The 13,257-nt window shown below is 47.8% G+C and overlaps 1 protein-coding gene across 1 annotated transcript; it reads right to left on the bottom strand.

Annotated features, from left to right (window-relative positions):
- Window positions 1-1,397: 1,397 nt before the first annotated feature.
- Window positions 1,398-7,217, bottom strand: KCNV2 (potassium voltage-gated channel modifier subfamily V member 2). Its single transcript, XM_026060019.1, has 2 exons — window positions 5,781-7,217; window positions 1,398-1,691 (listed from the first exon to the last, which is right to left on the bottom strand). Exons 1-2 carry the CDS (start codon window positions 7,215-7,217, stop codon window positions 1,398-1,400), a joined length of 1,731 nt encoding a protein of 576 aa, XP_025915804.1.
- Between the last annotated feature and the right edge of the window lie 6,040 nt (window positions 7,218-13,257).

The following is a 13,257-nucleotide window of genomic DNA, read 5'->3' as shown; positions in this document are numbered from 1 at the left end:
GCCTGGAGGTAGGGAATGAGAGGAGCAACTTGGTTGCTTACTACCTTCTCACCGTTCATAGGGAAAACGCCCCCCTGCTTGACACAATTTGCATGGACGTGGTGAAATTAATGCACTTTTTCACCCTCAGCGGTCCCAAGAGCGAGCTTCGCAGCGTGGTCTCCACTGTGGCTCTGAGATCTGAATGCGGCCACTTGCATTCAGCAGGACAGCGCAGGCACGGGGCGAGTTCGGTGATTTAAAAATGCTTCTCTGCCGTCAGGCTGTTTTGCAGGGGGAGTAATGCTCAAAAACAGCCATGGGTCATATCGGTCACTATTATCATTGCTTCTTTTCGTTACCCTGTTTTTCACACCGCTTGGGTCTGAGTATCAATAAAAAGGCTCATCTTTCAGACTGGTTGTTCATGTTCCTATTTCTAGACTGCCAGAACTCCTTTTGTGTAAAAAAAAAAAAAGTTTCTAGTCTGCTACAAACTAATAAATTGAATTTTGAGCTTATTTCTTTTTTTGTTGTTGTTGTCATTTGTTGCATACTTTTGGGGGTGAGTTTCTGAAGTTCTTACATGTGGGAAGCCACATGCAGCTGCGCAAGAAGGCTGAGTAATCTCAGGGAATAAGCTACTACTGGATGCGAGCCAAGGTGTCAGAAATGTGTCCTTAATGACTGTTTGTACCAGAAAAACGGATACCCACTTCCTGTTCATTACAATTTTACCAGTAACTGAAATAAGTTCAAAGTAACTTGTGTTAAAATTGTATTTAAAAACTGTTACAAATAAATACTAATAAGATCCTTTTTAGGAAAAAATCTTTATGAGCTATTATCCGTTACATGTTTAATTCCAATATTTTTTTCAGAACGTTGCTCTAACATTTATGCCCCATGACAGACCCATTATTATTCTAACAACTCGATAAGAAGATGCGCTAAACATTGTAACATAAATTTATTTTATCACTTAATCCTAAATCCGAAAGAGCTTGCGGTCTGGAAATGCTTTGGAAATTGATCAATGCGGTTTATCAGCTCAGACTCCCGATTTCTTCATTAGTTCTCACCTTTATGAAAGGTCATTGGGGGGGGTGTGGGTTGGGGTGGAAATAGCCAAACCAACGTGTTACTCACCTAAGTACGACAATTTGCACCGCTGCGCTTGACGTGCGAAATCGGCACGCGGAGCCATAGCTCTGTGGCAGCGGCAATAGGGGCAGAAAGCTCAAGGAACGTGGACGCCRCTAACGTGCAGGCGAACGCCGCGTTCCCGGGCTCGGAAGCTGGTGGAAAGCCGGTTTCAGCCGCGCGGCCAGCACACGGGGTGCTCCACRCCCGCTTGCTCTTGGGGACCGAGCGCGCGGCGCCCGCCGCGGGTCCCAGCGGCAGCGGGGGGCTGCGCGTCACACGGGCCGCCGGTCCCAGCGCCGCGGCGAGCGCTGGGTCGCGCCGTCCCCGCAGCACTCGGATATCTTCTTCGCCGCTCTCCGGGTGAAGTGCACCTTCCCCCTTTCCTTCTGGAGGGCCGTGTACTCGTAGGCCTTCAGCTTGCTGTAGTAGTCCGAGAACTTGTTGTAGAGGATGGAGATGGGCATCCCGTTCAGGATTATGCCGAAAGCGATGCAGAGGAAAGCGAACAGGCGGCCGAGGTGAGTTTCTGGGCACATGTCGCCGTATCCCACCGTGGAGATGCTGACCTGCAGGCAAACCAGCGTTTGGCTCGTTAACTGAGAAGAGCAACACAAGCAGACACACCTCCTTGCCACCTGCCTAGACATATTTAAGGAACAGGGAAAATTTTAAAGTTAACGCTGTTGTACTTTTTATCGTGAACCTGAAACACCGTCTAACGGTTTTCTTCTGCACTGTCCATCTTCCCCAATTAAAAAGAAAATCACCCTCTCTTACAATAATGAGCAAAAACAGTGTGGCTGGGCAATAAGGAAGGTTTTTGAAAGCTTTGTCCTGCAGAGGAAGTTTCCATACAAATTCCCAGCCATCCTGCCCAGCAGGGGGGTTTTCCTGGCCACGGAGAGCGGCTCGAGGTGCTTCCTGACAGCGCAAATCCAGCAGCTGCTGCCGCCCTGCTTCTGCAGCCCCTCAGTGGGAACAGACCCCCTCCACGTCTGAATCAAATGCACTGGTAAAAGCTAGCATTTGGGAATTTATGGAGGTATGGGTTACGTTTTGAGTATCAACTTTGTTTGTCATATATTATATATATTCTATATATACCATGTATGCCACATATATATATGTATACACACACACACATACACATATATATATCATACAGCTAGTAATGAAAAGCACATGAAAAGATTCAGCTAAATGCAAAATGTATTATTTCGATAATGTTTGCACTATAGGAAGAAGAGGCCCAGCAGAGCTCTTTTGTTTGAAGTTTCTAAATAAGGTTCCCTTTAATGGTTACATCACCGTAAAAAGCTGTGGTATAAACAAAGATCTTATTCAGGTGCCCAGGACTCTTTGCTTGCGGTGTATGCTTGCAATATGTATTTACAGCGACAAATTGTTTGTTCTTCCTGCTCAGCTATATGTCAGAGGTTACAGAAGCATGTTTTATGTGTGCCTTCAAACGGGAACATTCCTGTTTGTTTTAGCTGACAGGTACACGGAAACCTTGGCTGAATTCTGCCTTGAAGAAGGGTTCAGGGATTGCTGAAAATGTTGGGKTTTTTTGTGGGAGTGATGGTATTTAGTATCTCCATGTTAAATGAGCCTGCAAATTTTGCCATCACATTAACTGTACGGCTTCACAGACTTTTTTTTTTTTAGCCATCATTATTTTCTCCTTTGAGTCTATGCATGATGTATAAAGGAGCTGTGTTTTACAGGCTGGGTGCTGCACTGAGTTCTGCGACACTGTCTTTGTAAAATTGGGTTTGGGCTGAACTCACGTCCACTAGGTGTTTGCTTATGGGGACATTGCACATGGATGATGTACTCCCAAACAACTGGCATAAATAACTCCTAAATTATATTCTTCCAATGCACACGTCTTGATTGTTTATAATCTTTACATTTAGCAAATATAACTTATTTTTCCTCTGTTAAGCATGACTTTCAGGCTTCTGCAATTTGGCACTTCCTAATCTGACTCCTAAGCAAGGAATATTTTTCAGCCAAGGAATCTTATTTAATATTTTTCGCAGTATCTGAAGACACTGTACGCATCTGTGAAAAGGTAATGTGAAACTCTTTCAGAAATAGCTAAAGTGCAGGCAGTAAGAGTTTCATTGCAATGCCCTTGCAGCTTTAGCACCAAAGTAAGTCTTTGGAAGGTCACAGTGTGCAGCCTGCCATCCTCTAACATGCTAAATAAAATGTTGTTTCAAATGAAGAAAGCATTAGGGTGCATGAGACAGCACGGGATAAGCATATTTGTAGGACGCACCTGGTGCTTCCTGTGGAATAAAAGGGATTAGTCATTTGGTTTAATGGAAATTAAGTCACTGGATTTGAATGATAATACAGGATAAATATCTCCAAAAATAAATACTGAGATGAAGGCAAGATGTTTATCTCTACCAGCCAGGACAATATCATTATCCTGTGATAAGGTCCTGTTCCACTGCCATCCTCTTCTACATCACCTGTGGCAGTGTGGGAGCGATAACTTGTTTTTAGTGTGTGAGCCTGTGGACATTGTTGGATTTTACTGAAATTTCAGTGATCTGAATATCTTAATTTTTATCCTTAAAGAATAAATAGGCTTAAAAAAGGGTTATGCCATAGAATTGCAATGTGCAACCTCTTCTGGAGCCTCTTGCTGAGGTAAATAGGCCTTTATCATGTACATAACTGCATGGGTTTCATAGGAATATCAGAATAACGATGGGCCCGTCAGCTTGCAGGAGCGAGCCCTAAAGATTTTACATGTATCCTGCATGTTCAGAAAACAAAACATAAGGCAACGGCCTTATTCCAGTTATGTGTGAGGTGTGATTTTTTTTTTCCATATCCTTTGCATATCTCTTAAAGACGACACGTAAAGGCCGTATTACAGGAGCCTTTCCCACATACACTGATTTTCCCTCCTTCCCACACCCCAGCTTGGGGGATACTCAGCACATTTGTGCAAGCGTGTGCACATACACGTCTGCAGGGTGATGGCAGGCTCGGATAAGCCTGAGGGGTGCAAGCGGCACCGAGGTGGGTGCAATGGTGCCTGCTCGGAGCCTGCGGCGTGTTGTCACCCAGGCCAAGCCAGACGGCTGCAACGTGTGGTGGCCTCTGTGGCCTCTGCCCCGTTTTCCTGCTCCCACCTTCTGCAGCACCTTCTGCATCGATGCCCATGGCCAAACGACCCCCCTCTCCCCGCCAAAGCGTGGGCTTATGGATGATAACCTGGGGACTTCCAGTCCTGGGCAAATTCTTGTGGCTCCCTCTCCCCCGTGTCTGCAAGTCCCGGTAAAACCAGTGGTGTTTCTTTCGTCTTCACAGCTCGCCTTGAAGGGCATCACCACCACGCTGATACACTACAATAGTCTGAGGAAAGATGTGTTAGCCTTTTGGAAGTGAGTGCATGGATGTCCTTGGCTGCTGATGTGTCTGGGGTGGAACTGGTTCCCAAACACTGCAAAAGCGCCTCTTGAGTTTGGGCTGCTGAAGCTGTTCTGCCAGAGCAGGTGGAGAAATCAGAACGGCCGTAGCTCAATGTCCCTGGCTAAATCTTCGTGCCCTGGAAAGGTGTGAAACCAACAGCTTGGAAAATGCTGCCTCACGCATGCCTCCACATCACACAGTACAGCATGGGTCAGTGACAGTTCAGACCTCCCAAGGAGATGTGCCCACATGCCCTGGAGCACTGCCCTCCTCGGCAGCCTCTAAAAATGAGGTCATCCTGTCTCCATTTCTGAGGCACATCAGCTGAAATTCAGCCAGTTGCCCTCACTCCAATTGCCRTTTTTGCAGTGTGAGATTTTCCCTGCTTGGGACAGGACTAAAATCACACTATTCCCTGCAGATGCTGCAAAAAAAAGATGCAAGGTGACACTATCCTGCCGTCGCTACTGACTGGTGTGGGATTCAAACCAGTGACCTAGATGAGGCAGGCAGTTCATCCCATTATCTGCCCCTTGAGCCATTCTGCTCCTTTTCCGATGTACTTCTGTGCAAGTCTGGCACAGTACAAATACCACTGATGTTTCATTTATGTGCACGTGTCTTAGGGGTGCCACCTAAAGAACAGGATATATAGTTCCTTATGTAGAACAATTGTTGGCCCTATATGCATTTTTAATGGCCAGAGCTCTGGGACAGATTTGGATTTGCAAGTTTGACTGTCTAGAGCCTACTGAACAGTACTTAAACCATGTGTTAGCATCTTGTAGTTGTTTGATGGGTCAGAGTAGGTATTCAAAAATACCAGCAGAAATGAAAACTCCATGTCCTTCTGCAACCAGCTAGCATGATGCATTTTTTTTTTTTTTTAATGCTGACAATTTGATTAAATGAGGAAATGCTTTGCTTTGTTGTCTGTTTGCCCACTTCTTCTTTAAAGGGCAAGCACCGTCTGCTTGTGGTGGGATGGGAATTTCAACACTGTCTGCCTGATTAAGCCTTGATTTAAGCTCACGGCAGAGGTGAGTGAGTGCATGTGCATGCATGAGTGAGTGCATATGTCCCGTAAACTCAGAATTCAGAACAGATGTTCACTGATCTGAGCCTGCTGTTTTTGAGACTGACAGCAACTCTAGCAATGAAGGAGAGGGGAGGGAGCTGCCTCTGGCTACCCAGCAAGGTGAGATATTTTTACTTACGGCAGCCCACCACCATGAATGGGGGATGCTGGTGAAGTTGGTGCTGGAGACGTCGTGCTCCACTGTGTAGACCATGGCGGAGAAGGCGAAGATGCCCATGGCAATGAAGAGAAAAAGGCAGCCCACCTGCTGGTAGCACTGGCGCAAGGTAAAGCCAAAGGCACGCAGCCCCGTGGAGTGCCGGGCCAGCTTGAGGATGCGGAAGATGCGCATGAGGCGCATGATGCGAAGCACCTGTCCCACCTTGCCCACCCGTCCCACCTTCTCGATGTCGTGCTCGTGCTGAGACCCCCGGCCTCGGGGCTGGTCATCATCAGCGAAGCACTCCAGCAGCATCTGGAGGTAGAGGGGCAGGATGGCGATGAGGTCTACGGCATTGAGCGCGCTGCTGGCAAAGCGACGCAGGTCGGGGGTAGACACCAGGCGCAGCAAATACTCCAGTGTGAAGAAGGCGATGCACAGCGTCTCGACGTACTCCAGGACAGGCCGTCTCTCCCCACTCTTCCTGTCCACCTGCTGCATCTCCTCCACGGTGTTGAGCGCCAGGGCCACCACGGAGATGAGCACGAAGAAGCTGGAGGCCACGGCTATCACCTTGGCGGTGACGGAGGAGAAGGGCTTCTCCATGAGGTTCCAGAGGCGCCAGCGCTGGGGACCATAGTAGCGCATGTGGTGGAAGAGCTGCTCGTTCTCCTGGGCCTCAGCCTGGGAGCGCAGCTCGCGCTGCACCTTGAGCTGCTCGTTAAGCTCGTCGCGGCGCTCCTCAAAGCAGATGCGGCAGCAGCGCGGTGTGTATTTGAGCCGTACGCCCCAGTAGCTCAGCTCCTCCAGGAAGTTGCAGGGGCACAGCTCATCCCGCACACGCAGCACCCCCGAGGCGTAGAAGTTGTACACCAGCTGGAAGACAGCCGGGTCCCGGTCAAAGAAATACTCATCTACTTGCGCAGCGTAGTCATCGCACAGGCCCAGCTGGCAGCGACGGTCGGTGGAAGTCACCAGACGGCCCAGGCGGGTCTTGGGGTAGATGGCCACCGCCTGGTAGGTGAGGCGGTAGCTTTGGCCGCCAACATTGATGTTCAGCACTGATGAGGCGGAAGCCGTAGCTGTGGCTCCAGCGGAAAGGGAAGGGGAGCAAGGAATGGAAGAAGAGAGCTTATTTTCTCCCTCAAATGAATCTCCATTTGGCCACTTTCCTTCTTCTTCTTCTTCTTCCTCGTCTTCATCATCCACATAATAGTTGTAATTCTCCTCAGGTCCCAGGAGCAGTAGGGGCTGGGAGCTTAACGGAGTAGCAACAGAAAAGCCACTCTGCTTGTCTAAATGCATGCTTTCATTTTCCTTCCCCTTTTCGGATGGTGGGAGAACATTTGACGCTTCTCTCTCTCTTACTTCATGTTTTGGGAATAGAAACTGCCCCCTCTGGTTAAACTGCAACATAATATTTTTCCTTACTCTTCTCCTTTCTTTGCATTCACCTGACTGAGAAATTAGCACCAACCCTTTGTAAAACCACAACGGCCGACAGTTCTGCTTTCTTCTCTCTCTCTCTATCTCAGTAGCATSAAGCACAACAGCAGTTCCGCATTTTTCTCCCCGCCAGCCACCACTCCAGTTGTGAAAGCTCGGTGTGAGATAGAGACACACAAAGACTGCTGTTGACTGTTTTAATCTTGCTGACAGGGAAGATCTGAGTGCTTAGAGAAGGGGATTTAGAGGCTATTATCCTGTTCCAGCCTCAGCTCCCTCCGTCTGTGACGTGAATGATTATGGATCCATAAATCTATGAATAATCAGTAGGAAAAAAATGTAAAGTTTTATTGCTAATAAAACCCAGACATTTCTCTAATTCAAGTGTATATACATTTAGAGCAAGCTCAAAATGAAAAGGTGTGAGGAAGGGGGGGAGTGACTGAACAGTACTGATTTCTTTCATTTACACAGCCTTAATATGCCTCAGTTTTCCCTAATAAAAATAATGAATAATTAATATGCAGATATTGAGTAGGGATTTATTCATTCAAGACAGTAGCACTTAAAACACTTTACAAAGGTGAGCAAATATAATTCATCCCCTTTTCCCCCCGGCTGGAGGAAATATATCAGCACTCCATCAGGCTGAGGGCTGGGGAGACCGGCAGGCTCTGCCCGAACCACCTGCCGGGCGGTGGGACCACCAGTCTGGAGTAGCTAAAGGGAAGGGGAGGGGGCGAAGGGGTTTCTAACACGCTGCTTAATTTCAGACTCTTCATGAGCTGCCGAGAAACCGAACAGGGGGCAACGCCTCTCCTGTTTCTCTTGCTGGACACCTTGAGTAGCACCAAGCCACGCATGTTACCGAGCAGGACAGGAAAGATCCTGTCTGTCTCCATCGAGGTTTCACCCTGGCCTTGACTGAGCCGGCTCAAGCACCTCCAGTGACGCTGAATGTCCTGAGAGCCAGGTTGCTTCTCCTTGACCCTGGGAGCACCTCAGCTTGCAAAGCAGAGGCTGTGCACAGCCAAGGCACAGATTCCTAGACATGCTCCTAGCCCCCGCGTGACAGGTGCTTAACACCAGCTCCTTATTCCAGGTATATCCAGGCTGGGGTAGGAACGGGCAAGGCACGGGGAACCTGCTAGTGGTGGGGGCACCCTTGCCCAGCTGGAACACTTGGGGGCAGTTGCAACCCTGTTTTGTTTTTTTGCTGTTTCCCAGTCAGAAGAAATTCCAGTTGGAGACCTGGAGCCTGGAGCTATCAGTGTGACTGCATTAGCCATCCTAGCAGTCTTGCAATAGCAATTTTATTAAAGCATTGACATAAATTGCGAAGCACCCTGAAGCATGGAGGATGAGGGAAGGTGTTCTGGTTCTTGCCCTTGTTCCTCAAACGTTAATGTCTTTTATCGAGTAACTCAATGCATAACCAGTCCCTAAAACACAGACCTCTCCCGGCCTTGAGGAGCAGCCAAGCTTTCTGGTTTTTTTTTGTTTTGTTTTGTTTTCCCCCCTCCTCCCATCTTTGGCAGCGTTACCTTTGCTTTCCTTTCTGCTCAGTGACCCAATTTCAACCTGCAGACAAGGAGACTTGCCCTGGACTTGCCTGTCAACTAGTGGCCTGTGAATGATTAATTTCATTTCTTCAGCCAGAGACAGGCCTACAAATCAGGCTTCCTGCATTAGTGGACTTTTACCAAATATGTGGGCCTGGACTGCACCACCAGGAGTGTCTTGGTGTGGCCTCAGTGCTGGCTGTGGTCGGACCACGGCCAACAGCCTGGCCCTTCAGCCTGGCTCTGAGCAAGGCAGAGCCCATGTGCCTAGGGAGCAGGGCATAATCTGAGCAAATTTGGATCCTCAGGCCCTGGGAGAAGTCTGTGACCTGGAAATGGGCCAGCTGCAATGATTCAGAGGCCTCTCAGACCTGGATAGTAGGTGCTCTGAGAAGCTGTCTTAGATTGATGGGTCTGAGTTCTGCCCAAGTCTGGGTCCTTCTGTGCAGTGCCAAGTGATGCTGTGAAATAAGCTATATAAGAGAAGGAAAATTTGGGGGTTTATTAGATTGGCTGACATAACTAGGAAAAAGATAGATGTGCTTTTGTTGGACAAGCGCTTCTTCAGGGTCTGATTTCTGTCAGTTGATCTAATAGAAAATATTACTTCTGCCTTCATACCTTGCCTTACTAATATCCTTTAGTGGTATTGTAGCCATGAAAGTCTACTCCTGGGAAACACAGTCTGCACATAGCACAGCCTCTGTGAAAAAAACAAGTGTTGCAAAGAGCCTTAACCTTTTGTATTGCTAAGGGCCGTCCCCGTGGTCCTGCAGCCTGCCGTCCCTCGCAGCTCCTGCCAGGTCAAGACGTGCTCCTGACAGCACCAGCGGCTTCATACACAGGAACAGCCTGGGGGGGTTCAAGAAGGTCTGGACGGAAAAACAGTGTAGTTACTGTGGGAAAAGTTTTATGGGGGAGTGACCATGGGGGAGAGCTTTTTCTTTTCTCTCCACCTCCTTTTTTCCCCTTTTCCCCCCAAAATAGCTTCTACCCTTAGATTCAGTGTATTCCTTCAGTGATGGACCCTGTGAATGAAGGTTTTTGCATGTGAGCTTGTCCCAATATCCTTTGTGCAACACAACGGTCAGCTCTCTTTCATTGTTCAAGCATAGCTTGGCTCTGTTGGAGATGATACCACCAAACAGGTAAATATTAGAGCAGACCATTATACAATATTTCTGTTGTCAGTCTACATCCTAATGGATGCATCACACTGGATAGTTTAAGATTTCTTCAGGTCACACTGTAAAAGTCCTGGATTATTAGCAACTCGTATTTAGATGTGTTTGAAAATGTTTCGCTGTGCAAATTCTTCTCCACTGCCCATTCTCTTTCTTGATGCAAAAGGTGAGGTCCCTATTATTAGGGATTATCAGTGCCTTTTTTTATGATACAAGCCTGCTTTGAACTTTAAAGCATGCTGTGGTGACTACTTTGTGAGCAACCTTAACGATACAAATTAATGTCCAGTTTCAAGGCTGTTTCTTCTTCTTAAGCAAACTAACTCAGCAGATAAAATGAGTCTGCAATATCACCATTTTACTTTTTAAAACTCTTGAATGATTCTTAATCCAGGTTCAGTTTAGAGTATAGCCACATTGCTCTTGCTGGCCTTGATGGTAGCATTTTGTKTGCTTTTTGTCGGACTCCCTGCTCTCCCTTCTGAGGAGGGCCCGGTAAGACTTGCTGCTCACTACCCGTGCAATCATTTCTCAAGCCACACAGCAGCAGCAGGAGCTTCTAGAGGGCGATCTGATTCTCAGACGCTAAAGACTTAACCTAGATAGAATAATGAAATGAACAGATAAGTTCTCTCAATTTTTTCCTTAGCAACCTTATTCAACATGCTGCTTATCTTCATTATAAACTTTTGCAATAATTCATTCATGGATCGAGTGAAAAGTTAAGTGTTAGTAATAAGGATTGCATAACCTTTTCTTTTATGGATTGAAGAAGAAAAGCGAAGGTTAGGCAATCACTAACAGAGGCAAATGCTGTCTAAWGAACCAGCCTGTGCTGCAAAAAGGCTTCCTGAGAACACCATTTTCACAACAGAAAACTACAATTGAAATGCAAGAGGGTCACAAGAAGGTGGGTCTTTTTAAGTCTTCATCTTAGGGAACACTGACTTTTTGCAGGATGGGCATGGTACAGCTACAATGCTTTTTCACTGAGCAAATCAGGTCAGAGTCGAATATGCTTGCTTTGTCATGGTTAAAAAAAAGAGCAATTTTTAATTAAAATTACCTTAAAGAGCTCATATAGCTCTGTAAGGCCTAAATGGATTAGTTCCTGCCTCGCTGGAGGCACTGTTTGTAGATTAATAGGTTTTAAGGCCAGGAAGGGCCTTWAAGATCATCTGTTCTGACCCACTTGAACAGTGACCCTAGAGCTCGCTCAGTAATTCTGTCATTGCGCTAAAACGCGTGGTTCAGATTAAGTTTAGCAACTTGGAGACTTAAAGGACATGCTCAGCTATCCCGAGGGAACACACTGAAAAGTTACTTGGGGGGGGGGGGTTATTTCAAAGGGTCCAGCCGGGCTTTTTCATTAACCTCCGGTGACTTCTCAAGCTATGTTGACAATGAGGAAAATGCTGCTAAGGGAGACTATTAATGTCTTAATAATTACCCCTGTCCTACTAATAATATCAGGGCACTCATAAAGCGTAGCAGGGCTGAAGGCAGGCTGGCTGGCTGTTAAAACCGTGAGGGGTGACTCCGGGAGGAGGAGGATTAGGATTCTGCTCTTCCCTTCTGCTCCTCTGCGCGCCGGTTCGTCATAAAGAGTGATTGTCGGGGAAAAAAAAAGAAAAGAAAGAAAAAACCAGCTGAGCTAGGGCATTGCCGAGATAACAGCTCTGCTCAGAGGTGAAACGAGCTTYGCTCTGCCCTTGCTCTCCGCGCGGCTCTGCCGGGATCCGATGCAAGCTGCAGTGAGCTGGGGCGCCCTCGCCGCTCCGTGATTCCGGCTGTCCTCACGGCTCGCCGCCCCGGCAGACCTTCCCAGCCCTCCTGCCGAGGGACGCGTGCTTCCCTGCTCGACGCCTTTTCCGCCCCCCGTGCTTTCCCGCCTGCCAGCCCCGGCGCCGCAGCCTCCTGGCGGGGGCTTGGGAAGGGCAGATTGAGCCGGCAGAGAGGAAGGGTGAGGGGGAGACTGCTGTGATATCCCCGGAAAACACAAGCAGAAAGTTTTCCGCAAGAAACAAAGCGTGAGCTAGTTGGCCAAAGCCAGGAACAACTTATCCCAGCTCTTAAGCCTGGATAATGTGAGGTACCTCAGCATCTGTGTGCTATTTCTTCTTGTTAGGCCCCAGGCATATTCGACATATGACTCTGGCTACAAAGCCGACAATTGTCTGAACTCTGCCCAGAACAGGATGTTGAAAGTGTCAGAAGGCTACAAGGAGTACTACAAGGAGTATTGTTAAGCAGATGGTATTAAAGAATGACAGAATAAAACAGTTCTTTCAGGAAATATGAGAGGACCGTAACTAGCAGGGGGCAGGAAGAGCCCAAATCTCTGGGCAGGAAGAGCGGATGATATTATGATGGATTGGTGCTTGTGCTGCTGAACCGTGAGCCAAACCGTGTCTTGTTTGAGGGATATAGTCTGGCTAAGGTCTTGCAGTGAACTCTGAGGGGGGAGCTTTCCCTGCGTTTTGGCTAAACCTGCAATACAAGGAGCTCTGCTCATGCTGGGAGGCGAAGGGCCAACTCTGTCCTCAGAGATGAAGCAAATACCAAGACCCAGTTCCAAGCTGGATTGCTGTATCCTAGTCTAGGTCTTCTTCAGGGAGCTGCTGTACAGCAGCAGCTACACGAAAGGTAAAAGAGACGGGTCTTCAGAAGGAAATATGCACCCGCACACTAGCACTTCCCTGGCAGCCCAGCAAGACGCAAGCCAGCCTTTGCACGGATGTGGACAGCCGGGAGGGAGCTGCACTACCATCTATGCAGGCAGTGGGACATCTTACACACACCTGCAGACACCCACATGATGGGGGACATATATCACAGCAAATCAGAGACTGCCAGGGACAGGGCATATGGGCATAAAACACTCTTACCATGAAGAAAAGAAAACATAAGTCATATCCCTACGTACTACATATCTCTGAAGCTACATGAGAGCTAGCTAGCCTCACAGTGAGCAGGACAGAGCTACTACAGAAAACAGGATAGCATGCCTATTAATCAGGATGAAACTGTACTGCAGAAAGACTCCCCAAATAGCCCTGGGTGCACTTTTTATGATCTGAATGCACCTGGGTCTGAGGATGCAGGCACAGCCAAAGTTACCAAGGTAGAGCAATAACAGATCAATATGCACCAGCTGAGCCACGGAGGCAGTTTGTATGCAAGAGCTGAGCCCATGGGAAATGCAAAATAATGCAACTTTCACTTAGCCCTCTTCCGTTGTGAGCTGAGATAAATTGAATGCCT

Source organism: Apteryx rowi, unplaced genomic scaffold (assembly GCF_003343035.1).
Source record: "Apteryx rowi isolate R43461 unplaced genomic scaffold, aptRow1 scaffold_163, whole genome shotgun sequence".
In the NCBI taxonomy this organism is placed as follows: Eukaryota; Metazoa; Chordata; class Aves; order Apterygiformes; family Apterygidae; genus Apteryx; species Apteryx rowi.
The sequence above is the reverse complement of the archived record's forward strand: the minus strand, read 5'-3'. Positions and strand labels throughout refer to the sequence as shown.

Excerpts from the sequence above, each read along its gene's own strand:
- KCNV2 (XM_026060019.1), bottom strand. The coding sequence starts at position 7,217 with ATGTTGCAGTTTAACCAGAGGGGGCAGTTTCTATTCCCAAAACATGAA. Across the intron at positions 1,692-5,780 it reads ATTCATGGTGGTGGGCTGCC|GTCAGCATCTCCACGGTGGG; the intron begins GTAAGTAAAAAT and ends GTTTGCCTGCAG.